This window comes from Antennarius striatus, chromosome 19 (genome assembly GCF_040054535.1).
Source record: "Antennarius striatus isolate MH-2024 chromosome 19, ASM4005453v1, whole genome shotgun sequence".
In the NCBI taxonomy this organism is placed as follows: Eukaryota; Metazoa; Chordata; class Actinopteri; order Lophiiformes; family Antennariidae; genus Antennarius; species Antennarius striatus.
Window position 1 is genome coordinate 1,093,871 of NC_090794.1, and position 15,348 is coordinate 1,109,218.

The following is a 15,348-nucleotide window of genomic DNA, read 5'->3' on the forward strand; positions in this document are numbered from 1 at the left end:
ATTGATGAACGAATGACGTCACAGCAGCAGGAATCAACAAAAAGAACGACATTTAAACACGTGACCTTGTTGATCGCCTATTCTGACATGAAAGATTAGTTTTAAAGGTTTTTGTTCATCCAGCTGTTTAATCTGGTTAATTAATTCCTTGAAAAATAAAATAAAATATGTCAGCCCAACCTAATAAAAAGTCTTTCCTGTCAGGTTTAGCATCGTTAGCCACCTAGCTTTTTAGATGGTTTTAACTAATATACTGAAACAAACTGGATCAGAATTTATTTTGGAGACCAGAATTATTTTTTTTCCGAAACAATGACATTTTATTCAAAAGATGTGTGACATATACAATTATAAAATAATTTACATGGCATGCCTTTACTATCCATTCACTAGAAACGTTCAGTCACCAAATCAGACTCTTCAAGTCGTTTTTTTTTTGTTTTGTTATTTTTTTGTCACTGAAGTCTGCATCTACAAAAACAAATCACATCATCGTTCCTAAGGGATAAAAGCCAGATCCTGTAGTATCTACAACGGCTCGTCTGGTGGGTTCTAATGGAATCCTTGGGTCCGGAGGCGGTTCTGTCTGTGAATGAGGCGTGTGTGCAGAAGAAAGCGTGAACACACACACATGTAAAGAGATTAAACACTGATGGGACAGCTGAATACCAACACACCTTGACTTGACGGCTACACAACTAACCTACCGACTACACTAAACCATTCACATCTTTTCCATCCAATGCAAACTTCACAAAAACACAGAAAAGTTTTCCCGCCCACTCCCCCCAGCAAAACCATCCGGGATACAAAATGTTAATCAACACAAAGAAATGTTCAGGAAATTCCACAATATACAGCATGTATAGATACTAACACCTCCCTCAGGAAGTGATCTCATAAATAAAATACACAAACAGCAACGGAGATGCTGAACTAAAAACAGACTGCGATCAAAAATGATGACGAAGGATTTGAGAAAATATTGCACAACTAACACAAGAAAGATGAATATTTTCTTTATGACATGCTCGTGTTTTTTGTTTATACCAGACCTTTATTTGACAATAACTTCCGAAACCCCAAACCCTCTGACATGCACCTCATCTCAGCCCCTGAAGAAAGGTAATAATGATCTCATCAATCAAAGATCAGCCAATCATTACGGACAGGTTCCTTTAAAAAAAAAAAAATCAAGAATGAATTTTTAACTATAAATTGCAGCAAATGCTTATTTTGGCACAAAAAACTGGAGGCCACTGGGACGACACATCAGGATCAGAAAAGTTCACCTGTTCATCTCGTTTTGTGGAGCTCCTGCTGTGGTTTTTAAATTTTTTTATTTTTTAAAACAAGCCCCTATTTACGTCTCCGGGTCTGAATATGATATGACTTTGGCTACCGTTTGCAGACGTTAGCGTTGCAGCTAACAAATGGCTCCCCTGCCTCTTTAGTTCAACGTGAACACAAGCTCGACTGCCTGAAGGGTAAAAATAAAATAAAATAAATGAACAGCTTTTTCAGATTTCAGTGTCAGCTTACGAAATGAACAACAGCTTAATCCTTCATTGGGAGTATCTGACTTCAGCGACTCAAGACGAGCCGTTTTGATGGTCGTAGCGTCGAACAGCTTTGCTACACACCTGAAGTTACGCCAGAAACACAGTGAGAGACAGCCGGAAACACTGTCCAAGTCACACCATTTGCAGACGACTCGCACGTATTTACACGACTTCTGAAGAGAGTATGAAACGGCGTAAGCGAGATATACAAAAATATGTCCTGTACCTTGCTCACATGTTTCGTGTGGTCTTTAAAGAGCCGCGAACCCCCCCCCCCCCCGCCCCACCCCCCAAACGACAACACGCTCACTTCACAGAAGCGACAACAGGTGACAAATCACTTCCTGCCAGTCGTTCCATTCAGACCTCGGCGACTTCTCTCGCCATCGTTGGATATTTTTTCGTGCAGGATATGTTTATTCCGTAAAACCCGTCCGACCTGAATGACACAGCAATATTCAAAGGCAGCCCCCCCCCCCCCCCCCGTCCCGCTCAAATAACTCAGGTAAATGAAGATTGTGAATCACGACAGATCGACAACTAAATGTACATCTAAATTCGAGTAACTTTCCTCCATCCTTCAAAAAAAGAAACGACTGACGTGGATTTGAATTTGTCCCGACGGTGAGACGACAGTGACGAGTGTCAACTCTTTAGTAGTGCTTCAAAACGATGCATATCTCTACGCCTCCGTTCCGAAAAAATAAAAAATTAAAATTAAAAAAACAACGAAAAAAACCCCCAAACAAACCAGGTTTGTCACTTTAATAAAAGGCTAAAAATAAAAAGCAGAAAGAGGAAGTGGTGCCTGTTCCACTGATGGTTTGTACAGCAACGGATTTCAGTGCCCAGTGGTACCTGTGCGCTCTGGGGCAACCAGAGTGTGGGGGTTTTCAAGTATTACTGCTGCTTCCTCTGAAAAACTGCCCCCCCCTTTCCCTCTCTTACTTCAACAAACCTCTGCGCCTGTGCCTCGCTAAAAGCAGCATTTTATTTGCATGAAGATCACCAAAAAGCTTGACTCTTTGGCCCGTCGTGCATCTCGAGTCGCCGCGGCGAATCCGAGGGCGTCCTTATTGCACCAACTCCTAGTGGCAGCGTCGGGTAGTGCAGCGTGATTGTGGGCCCCTCCCTCTGCAACCAGGGCTGTTATTTTTTGTTCGTTCAGTTTGAATGAAGCTACGCCCTTTCGTCAGATTGCATTTGGATCCCAGATATAACTCCAGGAGGGGGGAGGGGTGTCGGAGGAGGGGACATCTCATTTGAGGCGTTGGGTAACGTTGGCTAACGCCACGGCGAAGGCCTGCACAGCGGAGAACGGATACTGGAAGTCCAGGATGTAGGCGTTGCCATCGATCCTGCCAAACTGCATCACCTGTGTGGAAACAAAACGAAGCCGCTGAGACCATTTCCTGTAGGTGTCCACACAAACACACGTGTTTAACCCTTTACTTACAGCACTAGCGCCAGTAGCTGGCAAAGTCTGCTAAAAAATTCCAACACTGACAGGAGACACAAATAATCCCTCGCTTGTTCGCTGTTCAAGATGCACGGCTTCACTACATCGCGGATTTTTAGTAGGTAGTCACATGATACCGTACACGTATTCTCTTGGCTGACAGTATCCAGAAGTGCGCTGCGTTCTGCAGTCCTGGAACGCATTAACTGCAAGTAATGAGGGATCACTGAGTAGAGCGTAGAGTAGAACGTTATTGATCCCTTAAGGAGGTTCCGTCATGGAAATCAACTTCTCCATCGTACTACACACAGTGAGTACACACAGTGAGTACACACAGTGAGTACACACAGTGAGTACACACAGTGAGTACACACAGTGAGTACACACAGTGAGTACACACAAACACAGAAAAAGCACAGAGAGCACCAGCACATAGAAAGTAGTACAACACCTTACGGCATAAATAGGCTCAGGAATAAAAAGCCCTAAATAAACAGGCCTAGATAGGCATGGGTGACGTGTCTCTAGTGCTTGTTTTTGGTGTTGTGTGTGTCATCCCTCAGCTCTCATGTGGACTCTTCTTTATCTCCCCCAGAGGAGTTGAGCAGTATTATAGTATTACAATATAGTATAGTATTATTAGTAATACAGTATAGTATTATAATATAGTATACTGTGTTTAGTCTGAGCAAACTTTAGAGGACTTACGGTACTGAGAAGCCGTGTGACAATCTGACTTCCGGTGTTTAGCCTTGAACGACATTTACGCACGATTTGTCACGACAGTGATCCTTCGTTACAGTAGTTTATGCACTATAGGAGCACTGGACCATAAGGAGCACTGGACCATAAGGAGCACTGGACCATAAGGAGCACTGGACTATGAGGAGCACTGGACCATAAGGAGCACTGGACTATGAGGAGCACTGGATCATAAGGAGCACTGGACCATAAGGAGCACTGGACTATAAGGAGCACTGGACTATGAGGAGCACTGGACTATGAGGAGCACTGGACCATAAGGAGCACTGGACCATAAGGAGCACTGGACCATAAGGAGCACTGGACTATGAGGAGCACTGGACCATAAGGAGCACTGGACTATAAGGAGCACTGGACTATGAGGAGCACTGGACCATAAGGAGCACTGGACTATAAGGAGCACTGGACTATAAGGAGCACTGGACCATAAGGAGCACTGGACTATAAGGAGCACTGTTGGTTTTTTAGAAAATGAAAGGTGTCCGGTTCCGTACAGGGGGAACATACTGTCCTCCTGGTTAATGCGTTCCAGGAACCACCTGCAAAAACGAAATTTCGCAACATAGCAACAAACTATTTTATTATTTACGGTAATTTAAACGTTTCTGAACCCCCCCATACTGACGTCAAACCACCTTCTATATCTTCTAAAATCTTCTGTATTACCTTCAAAACACTGATGGACTGTGTAAAGCCCTTTTGTACTAACGCCGTAGGTAGAGTGCTTAAGCGCTAGCCTAGCTTTAGCGCTGCGCCTGTGCCTCACCTGTCTGCCCTCCAGCTCGATCTGGAAGTTCTTGGCCGACTCCTGGGTGACGCGCCCCCCGAAGTCCAGCTGGTAGACCTGGGTGGCCTCGTTCCACAGCGGCTGCTTGTTGGCCATGACGTAGACGAAGCCCCCCCCGCCCAGCCCCCGGTCCTCCTTCTCGTTGGCCTTGCGGCAGCGGGTGTCGTCGGGGTCGCTGGGGGCGCGGGGGTTCCTCTTGCTCTTCCAGCCCTTCTTGGCGCTCTGGTTGAGCAGCTCGTCGCCGCTGATGAAGAGCTCCGGCTCGCTCTCGGAGCTGTCCTGGAACTCGCTGCTGGGGGGGGCCGCTTTGCTGTTCTTCTTGGCCTTGGGCTGCTGCTCCTTCTGCCCCTTCGGCTTCTTCTTGTCCCGCCCCCCCAGCCTGGGGCTGGAGATCAGCGCGTTGAAGTCGCCCAACGCTCGGCCCTCTTTCTTGGACTTACCCCCTTCGGCCGGGGGGGGCACGCCGGCCTCGTCGGAGCGCCCCTCCGCCCGCTTGCGGTTCTTCTTGCTGAACTTGTCGGATCTTTGAGGGAGGGGGCTCTCGGTGAGCGACAGCACCTCCTGGAAGCCCTCCCCCGCCTCCGTCATGGCTTCCTGTAGCCCCCCATGGGGCTGCAGCTCCGCCGGGGGCAGCGGCGGGGGTGGGGGCGGTGGAGGGGGTGGAGGCGGAGGGGGGGTTGAGAGTATGTTCTTGTCTGCTACCAGGTGGGAGGCTTTGGGGGGGAGGGGCACGGCGGGGCCGGGGGCAGGCGGGCAGGGGTTAAATGTACCCCAGGGGGTGTGGAGGGCGATGGGGGGGACGGGCAGCCCGGCGCCGGGGTACAGGGGCGGGAGGGGGCAGCAGGCCAGGTTGGCCAGGCTGGGGGGGTAACCCGGCTGCAGGACGAGGGCGGCGTCCTGCTGGGAGAAGGGCGCCGGCGCCACCACCTCCTTCGGGGAGGCACAGGGGCGGGGCGACCCCGGGATGGGGGGCAGCGGTGCCCCTGGGGGGTACTGGAGGGAGAACTGGTAGCCGGCTGCCGCTGCTGCCGCGGCGGCTTGGGAGGACATGGCGGCGCCGGGGCTGCTGGGAGATTTCGGAGACAGGACAAACGGCAGTCGGGACACGTCTAAGTGCTGAGGGGGGGCGAGAATTAGCTGGGGGGGTTTGTGGCTCCCTGGGGGGGGGTTGAGCGCCGCTGTCCGTTCCTGAGGCACCCACACCTCCTCGGTGGCCGCCGGGTCCCACTGATAGGGCGGGGGCCGTTTGACCAGCATCCCCGAGGCATCGCCCCCCCCCAGCGCTAAATGCCTCAGCGACTGGTTCAGTGCTTCGTCCTCGCTGAACGCCGAGTTGACGTAATCAGACCTGCCCCCCCCCGCCCCGGGTCCTTCTAGGGAGCTCAGCAGGTGGTTGTACGCCGCCGCCGCTGCCTGGGGGGCGAGGGGCGTGGCCCCGTTGGAGTGGACGATGACGGTGCTGTGGGGCGCTCCGTTCCCGGGGGGGAAGTCCTGTCTGATGATGGTCCCCCCTGCGATTCCGTTAGCGCCCCCCAGGGGCGCGCCGGAGCCCCCTCCACCGCCGCTGCTGCACTGACTGCAGGTGTAGAGCGCCGTCGGCGCCCTCTGCTGGAAGGACGCCGCCAGCGCGCCGCTGTTCTTCTGCTTGGGGGGCAGCGGCCGGGGGGGTTCCATCATCTGGGGTACCTTCAGCCCCGCCTCACGGCTGTTCCTCCTGGGGGGGGCGTGGATCGGACCGCCGTCCGAACGCTGCTCGGGGTTCCTGCCGCTCTGATTGGCTGAGTCGGGGTAAGGGGGCGGGTCTCCGCTGGGGATGGAGTAGCGGGGGGCCGTCAGGCGGCTGAGCGTGGCGGAGGTGAAGGCCAGCTGGCTCTTCTTGTCCCCCCCCACCGAGGAGGAGGAGGAGGAGGTGACCCTGAGGGTGGCGGCGCCCCCCGCCCCCCCCGGCAGCGAGTACACGCTCTGGTTGCACGCCGGCCGCGTGCGGGGGCGACACACCTCCTCCACGTTCCCGCTGCTGTCGAAGGTGGTGATCCTCTCGTAGCCCAGCGGCGGGGGGTACGTCTGACCTTGGGGGGGCGTCCCGCCGGGGCCCCCTCCCGCTCCGGAGGCGGCGGCGTGAGCGGCCGCTGCTGCCGCGGCGACGGCGGCCGCCACCGTCCCCGGGTAAGGGGGTGGGGGGTTCATCTTGCTGAGCTCCAAGGGGGGGGCGCTGAACACCACCGTGTCGCCCTCGGCGAGCTGCGGCGCGCCCCCCCCCACCAGCCCCACGCGGGAGCTTGATCTTCAGGAGGTGCTCGTGTTCGCTGCCCGCCGGCGGGTCGGCTGGGGGGGGGTGAGGGATCTGGATCTGCAGCGCCCCCCCCTGGAGGTGGTGCGCCATCGCTGCCGCGCCCAGGGTCAGACCGGAGGACATGGGGGGGGCAGGAAGTGGGATCTGAAGCTGATGATGATGATGGTACTGATGCTGCTGGTGTTGTTGCATTGGATTATGGGATGGCGGGGGCCCCACCATCAGCCGACCCATTTCCACCCCCCCAAAGATGACCTGCCCCGGACTGGGGTACCTGATGGGAACCGTGTACTGGGGAGTCAGGATGGAGTCCTGGCTCTGGTCCGGACCCCCCCCCCCACCAGGAGGAGGAGGAGCAGCGGCCACCGCCCCCCCCGTGGGGTTGGTGAGGACGTCCAGCTGGACGTTCTGATTGGCCAGCAGCGACTGCACCAGACCGATGCTCTGGGCGGGGGACATGGCCTGGGCCGGGCTGTGGATGGGGGCGATGGGGATGTTGACGGTGCAGGGGGGGTTGTTGTCGTCGGCACCGCCGGGGGGGCCGCTGGCGGGGAGGTCGTCCTCGTCCTCGCTGAAGACGCTGGGGCCGAAGACGGAGGGCATGGGGGGGTAGTCCAGCGACAGCTTCCTCACCTCCGGCAGGTAGACGGTCATCTGACGCGGCTGCAGGTGCAGGAGGCTCGTCTTGTAGATGACTGGGGGGGGGGGGGAGCGAGGACTGAGCCATCGACCAATCAGATGCCTTACAGACTCACACAGATGCTTACCTGCGCCCAGGTTGGCGGGCAGGAAGGCGGCGAGCCCCACGATCTTAAACTTGGTCCCCCAGATGTTGGAGGTGACCTGAGCGAGGTAGTTCTGCTGCGGGACACAAACGCGTTCCATCGTTAACGCCGCCCCCCCCCACATCGCAAATCCACCAATCGTACGAGTCCTACCTGAGTGATGTCATCGAGAGGAAACTCCCTCCGCGTCAGGCTGGGGGAGCCGATGGAGGGTTTCCTTATGGGTAGCCGTGGCGACCTGGAGATGTCCTGCGTGGCGCGGGACAGTTTGGGGGACTTCCTGGGGTCGATGTTGATCCTGTTGGTAAAGGGACAAACTAAGTCTCTACAGAGAGGCAGCAAATAGAAAGAGGAGGTTTAGACAGGAAACAATCAGATTAAAAAAAATAAAAAAACATTTAAAAAATTTCAAAAACTAAAATTTAAATTTTAAAAATTAAAAAAAAAAGTCAGATAAAAACAATTAAAATAATGTGAACTAATAATACACCCTGAAGGGATGCTGTCGGCCAATAGAATGCACGTATGGTATCACATGACTACCTACGAAAAATCTGCTATTTAGTGAAGCTATGCATCTTGAAGTGCGAACAAGCGAGGGATTGGTGTCGTCGATTAGGAGACGGCACTAACTCCAGGAGCTACTCACCCCCACAGCCAGAGGGCGACACCACCGGGGGAAGGTAAAGGGAAATCTTTGTTTGTTTGTTATGTCGGGGGGGGGTGTACCTGGGCAGTTTGGGTGACTTGCTGCCCCTGGAGATCTTGGGAGATTTTTTGCCGACCCAGTCGTCGCTCAGCTCGATGTCGCTGGAGTCGGAGCAGTTGCAGCTGTCGATCATGGCCGAGATCAGGCTGTTGCCGTAGATCTCGTCTGGGGAGGGAAAGAACGGGAACGAGATTTCACCGAGACGTCACGTGATTGGTCGTCTTGACGTTCGGAGACGCAACGGACCAATCGTATGATCCCAGAAAAATCCTGGACAAACATGTTCCACCTTCGTTACCACGGATTAGCTGAACGTATCATGAATAAATGAAGTGCTGCTCCGCTTCAGGTCCAGGATAATTTATGGGATGGACATTAAAGTGCGGACAGGCTGGAACCATTTCATGGCTGGCTTCATTTATTTCTCTGTGGTGGGGGGGAGGGGGTTGATTTATGAGGAACCCAGGGGCCATCAGAGCTCCCATTAAGCTGCTTTTAATTAACACTGCCCCCCCCCCCGGCTGAAGCAGAGCTCGTGTGCCAAATCTAGAACCTGGAAAAGTACTGGAGTTCTGTCACCTGTCCTCCCGTCCGTTTTGGGGTCCATGATGACGAACTCGGGACGCAGTTTGCTGATTCGTCTTCCTTTGAGGATGGGGACCAGACCCCCCAGGTACTCCAGGTAGAGGGTGTAGCAGGGCCCCCCCACCTCGGGGTTGTCCTCCGTGCGCTTCATGGTGCAGTGCAGCCGCTCGTTCCCGGCGGTGGGGTAGCTCACAAAGTCACGCATGTTGTTGGGATCTGGGATGGGGGGCTGGGAGAGGAAACACTGGTCAGACTGGAGGGGGGGGGGGTTGACCCTGACACCTCCCGTCCCGCCGTACCTTGATGGTGGGGGCGAAGGCGGTGGTGACGTAGGAGCAGAGGCGGGAGGGCATGGTGAGCTTGGCCACGTCCTTCTCCTCCCTCATCGCCGTGGCGATGCCCTGCTGGCAGAGCAGCTGCAGGGCGGCGACGCGGTGCTCCACCCGCACCACGTAGAGCGCCGCGCCGCACGCCAGGAACAGGCGCGAGTCCCGGTGACCCCAGCACAGCGTGGTGATGGGACGCTGCCGGAGGACGGACGAAACAGGTCCATTAGAACCAGAACTACAGGAAGTCCTCAACATACAAACACGACTGGTTCCTAAAGGTTGTTCTTAAGTTGAATTTGACGTTGGTTCCTCTCACCTGTGCCGGGGTGTCCAGTGTGTAGATGTGCTCGCCCCCGCTGTTGTAGAACTTGACGATGGCGTTCCTGGTGGAGGGGGGACAGGAAGCGTCGGGGGCGGGGATCGTCCTCTCAATCCCCGCCACCGCCAGCAGGTCTCCCTGGGAGCACCACTGGACCACCACGTCTGCGGCGCAACGGAAAACCGCCATCAACACCCTCCTTGAGGTACTCTGCACTGAAAACGGGCGGGGCGGGGGTGCCCGTGGATGAAAACTCACCTTTGAGGCCGGTCCTGATGAGGGTGGGGGACAGGTCGTCGTAGTTACTCATCAGGCTGATGTCGCCGGAGGTGAAGCTGACCGTCAGCAGCGGTTTCTGCCTGTGCACTGAGACAGGAGGAAACCGTGAGGCGGGACTTCCTGTCACTGAATCGCAATGGTCAGCTTTAATGCTCCACACGGACAGAAAGGGCGGGGCTCACCTGGTGGCGGCGAGTACTCGTCGCTGTCGGTGTCGCTCTCGCTGCTGTCCTCCACCAGGAAGCCGGGGTAGTTCCAGGACATTCCCACGATGCCGTCCGACTCGTGCAGCAGGATGTGGGCCAGCATGCGTCCGTGGCAGTCCATCACGATCACCTGCCCGTCTGCAGTACCGAACAGAACCTGCGGGGGGAGCAGACGGGTCAGAACAGGACGGGACATCCCACCCGGGTGGGTTGGGGGTGTCCTGTGGGGGGTGCGTTCACCTGCTGGTCGTCGGGGGTCCAGATCCCACAGGTGATCTGACTCTCCAGGTTGATCTCGGAGGACCAGTGCCGCTGCCCGCTGACCGACCCCACCAGGACGAAGCCGTCCCGGTACGAGATCAGAGCCTGGGTTCCGTCGTGGGACCAGGTGAAGTCGCTCACCTGCAAGGGAAGGGGGCGAGGTCACGATCATCGATTCACGATGGAATCGATCGATCAGCAGCGGCGATGGCGCCGTCTTTACCTGAGCGCCGCGGTCGTTGACCAGCTCCACCGACCAGCGGCCCTCGTACTGGATCCACACGAAGATGCCCCCGTCGGTGTCGCAGGTGGCCAGCTTCTGGAAGGGCTCGTTCCAGCGGACCAGCACCACCTGAAAGACGAACGCAGGCACGCGTGAGACCAACCGTGACCAAACTGGACGCCGCCATGTCCGCTGAAATGCCTCCGATACAGGAAGTGAATTAGAAATTAGCATCAAATGATTATTTCTATGCTGATGATACATTTATTTACCTCTAACAACACGTGGGTTTGATTCCATTTTAATTTGATGACTATCTTTAGTGGATCAGAATCTGATCTCAGCCCGTCTGGCGTGACTAAACCAATCTCAATCCCCAGACGTCTAATCCCAGGCAGGGCGCGGTGAAGGGCGCGGCGCAGGGCGTGGCTCAGCTCTGGCGGGGCGAAGCACGCGGGCTCAACACGCTCAAGCGGGAGGTTTTAGCGGAGGCTTACGCTCCCCGAGCGGCGACGGATCAGGGTGTTTCCCCTAACAGCGCTAAACCAATCACCTTCATCCTCCAGGGTTTCCCAGCATTCCACCTGTTTCTCCCGTCAGATGCTTTGGGGTGATGTGACGACCGGGTCGTCCCGGGGTGAATCCTGCACAAACATGTTTACGCCGTGTGCGCCGTGATGAGTGTACAGTCGGGTTATTCCAAAGGGAATAGATCCTGGAGCGTCTCAGCAGAGGAGGAAGAGGAGGGACGATGCGTGTGAGAAGACGCTCAAAGCCGAAGAGAAATCCACACGCTTACACGTGTCATGTCATGCGTGTGTGTGCACAATCATCCACGGCCTCAAAGAGGTGAGAACAATCTGGATGCGTAAATTTAGCTCAGCGTGGAGATTAGCGCGAGCATCTCGCGGTGGGGATCAGGTGTCACATGGAGACAGATGGGATGAGGACGGCGAGACTCCGTCCTCCTGGGACGTCACCTGCATCAGAACCGGCGCACCTGAGCGTTACGCAACACGTCCTCCTGGAGGACGGATTAGCGCGCTAAAGCCACTTCCGCTAAGCGCATTTGGTGGGAGCGTTTTAATGCAGTGAAAGGGTCGCGTAATCCTCCACGCCGAGTGGCACTTCTCACGTCAAAGAGGTCGAAAAGGTTTCACAACAAGCTGAGGAGGAGGAGGATGAAGATGCATACTTGGTGCAAAGTAGTTAAAAGGGGGGGGGGGTATTTGCAGTAAAAGTTTCTGCTATTGTTAGATTAACAGCTGACAGGACTATTTCTCCAGATCCTACGCCGCAGTCACACGCCGACGCACAGACAGCCGCTGTCGAGTCTGTCTGAGACGCTGAGGTCTGATGGGAAATGAAACGACGAGCCGCTCCGTCAGCTCAGCTTCAGACGGAGCTGCGAAGGGAAGAAGGATCGGATCGCTTCACAAAACGCGTCCCTGAGGGATTCCTCAGACATCAGTGCTTCACATTTAAAAAAAAAAAGCTTTAATCTATTTTCTGCTCATAACTGAAAGGTTAAAGGTCAGAAGCACTATGAACAGAAATAGTATCAAAACACTGGAGGCTGATATTCTCTTGAATTCCACTTCTTTCATCTGGTTCCATTTCTCGCTCTGTAAACATTTTATGTGCTTTCAGATGACGAACAGGGAGATAATCGATAAATCGATGTCATCAACCTGAAGAGCAAACGTTAGCTTCGCTGATTCGATCAAACTTGTGATTAACTCATCGGCTGCCAGTGTTTGTAACAACTGATGTGTTTTCTTTCTGTTCTTTATCCCATGATGCTTTGCTCAGACTGACATCGTGGTCACCCTGACAAACGCAAATTTTATCGCATCGTAAGCCTCCGCAACTTTCTCATTCCTCTGTTCTGTAACCGGATCAGTCGTCATGACGATAAATTGACCGATTAGAGGTCTGATTTTTCCCTGACAGGCTCCGCCCACCCGTCCCCGTTCAGAAACCTGACTGACGTCATTCGCAGCCAGGGAGTTTATTGATTAGTCCATGAACAGGAACCCCTTCAGCCGTTCTTCTGATCACCGATTGATATTTTCATTCCTGTAAACTGGATTTAAACGTGGTTTTTAGAAAACGTCGGGTGTATTCATCCTTTTTGTTTTTAAAAAGCAGGACCAAAACAACCAGTTGTGATGGGAAAAAAATCAAAAGTGAGGCGAATGAAAATGAAGTGACCACAGGTGACGATTGTAAAGATTGAACCTGAGGAGAATAATACGCTGACGTGAAGCTCAGCGAGTCGGAACGTTAGAGCTAACAACCAACCTCCATTAAAACCCACAGAGAACAACCTGGTTCGCTCCAGCCGCCCATCGAACAAAAGACGCACCGCTTTAAAACACAGATTAACACAAATATTCACCTAAAAAGCAACGCAGGAAAGTCAGGATTCAACTAAATCCCACAAATACAACAATTACAAAAGCCCAAGTGAAACCAAAGTGTTTCTGTGCTCTGGGTATTTTTCCTGGAACTTTTCCGACTCCATGCAGCGCAGCAAATGAACAGACGATTTGGCCTGAATTCAAGTGGCCAGAGTTAAATGAAATTTCTGCTTTGCTTCAGTCGCGCGCTGTCGGGACTCATCCACTCTCCCCGAACGCTGACGCAGCACCTTGCTCCGTTTGACCACCAGCTGCCCCCACCAAAGGAGAAAACGCCACACGGAGGGCAGCGGACACCACGTCTTACCTCACTGTTGTGTCCCCTGAGGTTGAAGTTGACCCTCTGAGGGGTGGGCCGGTCCCGCCTGCAGTGGCTGGACGTGAATGTGACGCCGACGACCCCCCGGCCGTTGCCGGTGGCGAGCCAGCCCTCCTCGTAGTAGCGCTTGGTGCACACGGCCTTCTCCTTCTCGCTCTTGGGAACCCGGCCCTTCCACGACAGGCACAGGATGTTGGAGTCGCTGCAGAGAACCGGCCCATGCTCCACGGCGGCGAACATCCCTGCGGATCCCCCCCACCCCCACCACGCGGAAACAAAAAGACAAGCAGGAGGAACGTGGGGATTCTTCAGAGGGGTCGTTGTGGTTATGAGGTTAGTGGTTTGGAGTCAGAGGTGGGGCGGCGGCGACGGTGCATAGTACTCCAGCTCGTTCCTTTCCCTGCGATCTCCGAATTGCAAAAACTGATTAAAGCGATCGGTGACGACGGAAAGCATGAAGGAGGTCAGACGGATGTGTGCCCGGTTGCATTGAAAAAATGAAGGCACTCGTTCAATCGCTCATTCCGAAGCGTTTGATTACAAATCAAGGGTCAATCGATTGGAAATCCATCGAAACCAGAAACATGTCCAGAAAAAACCCCAAAAGAATCCTGTAAACTGGTCCACTCCGTTCTCAAACGTTCTGCGCTTCCAGTCGAGGCGTTTCTGTCTCATTTGCGGGTCCTCCTCGTCAAACCCCCGCCATGCGTGAGGAGGAGCAGGTACTCCTCTCCATCAGCTGATCATGGTGACGTCATCACGCCAGGCTTTTCAACCCGCCTCAGGGATCCCATGAATGTCTGCAAAGTCATTAAAACATTCATTCGTGTTATTATTATTATTGTTATATTAACTATATTTTAAAAAAAATTGTGGAACTGAATTAAAATCTATCAACACGGACTAGTTTACAGCTAGCAACTAGCTTCAAAACAGTCGCGAGCATCCCAATGTGCATATCAATACGCCAACCGGTAATTATCCCTCATTTAATTAACGTGATTTAGGTCTAGTTTGAAGGACTATCTCGCTCGGCGGAAGGATACTGAACGGAACTGCTGAATTATTTACAAGCGCGACTTTTGCTCCCGGGTTGATGAAGCTACACTAACGTGACAAAGTGGTTTAGATTAATAGACAAACGTCTAAAAGACAACACGAGAACAACGGGAACATAAATAAATATTATAAAAATTGTTTTGAAAAAATTACAGGACGAAATAAACCGGAGAGCGGTGATAATCTGACAACAAAACGGTACCAGAGCCACGGCTGGTGTGTAAATTTAATTATTTGACATTAGTATAGGAAAACTCAACGAAAATAAAACGACTGAGTTAAAAGAAATGAGGCTCCTGTCAGAAACAGCAGCCTGCTGCCACCAAACAACCTGTGAAGCCCGTGAGGTGCGACCAAAACACGGCTCTCCGTGAGCTAGCTGCTAGCCACGGCTAACCGGATCCTGGATGTCGGGTCGAAGCAGAAACCTCCGGTGGCCTCCGCCGATAAAAAAATATCTAAACGTCTCCTAATGTGTGTCGGTTGTGATTTGATCCAGTAGTCGGTGAAGTTTAAAAGTTGTTGTCTCCTCCACGGAAAACAGCCAGTGGAGCTAACCGGCTAACCGAGCAGCTAGCCGGAACCGAACCACCGTCAGCGGAGGCTGGCTCGGTGCATCCGCCGCTGGCACCAGGCTAGCCCGTTAGCTGCCTAGTTTATTTTGAGTGTTATTAGCGAGCAGGGCTTCAAATTAAGTATAAATTAGCAGCGTGAAGCGTGACGTGGCTGAATAAATCCAGACAAAGCCGTGGAGCCACCAGCGGATGGTGGAGCACTTACCTCCGTTCGGTGGTGCCGCTGCTGCCTCCGATGCCCGCAGCCCGCTCCTGTACACTGGAAGGGCCCCGACAGGCAGCGGTGTCACGTGACGGGCACGTGACCCGGACCAATTAAGGGATCAGCTCATAGCAACAACTGACGTGTTGACATTCCAATAAACATTAAACATCACACAGGACCCGGATATAAAGAAAAATAACAATGAATA

At 53.5% G+C, this 15,348-nt stretch overlaps 1 protein-coding gene across 1 annotated transcript; it reads right to left on the reverse strand.

Moving 5' to 3' along the window:
* Window positions 1-301: 301 nt before the first annotated feature.
* tulp4a (TUB like protein 4a) lies at window positions 302-15,312 on the reverse strand. The gene is given in 15 exon segments (XM_068342683.1): window positions 302-2,937; window positions 4,550-6,823; window positions 6,825-7,558; window positions 7,631-7,724; window positions 7,802-7,946; window positions 8,378-8,522; window positions 8,937-9,171; window positions 9,242-9,466; window positions 9,588-9,754; window positions 9,849-9,956; window positions 10,052-10,232; window positions 10,316-10,477; window positions 10,560-10,688; window positions 13,290-14,101; window positions 15,141-15,312. Coding segments are annotated over 14 exon segments (4,968 nt in total). The 5' UTR covers window positions 13,542-14,101; window positions 15,141-15,312; the 3' UTR covers window positions 302-2,820.
* Window positions 15,313-15,348: the final 36 nt, after the last annotated feature.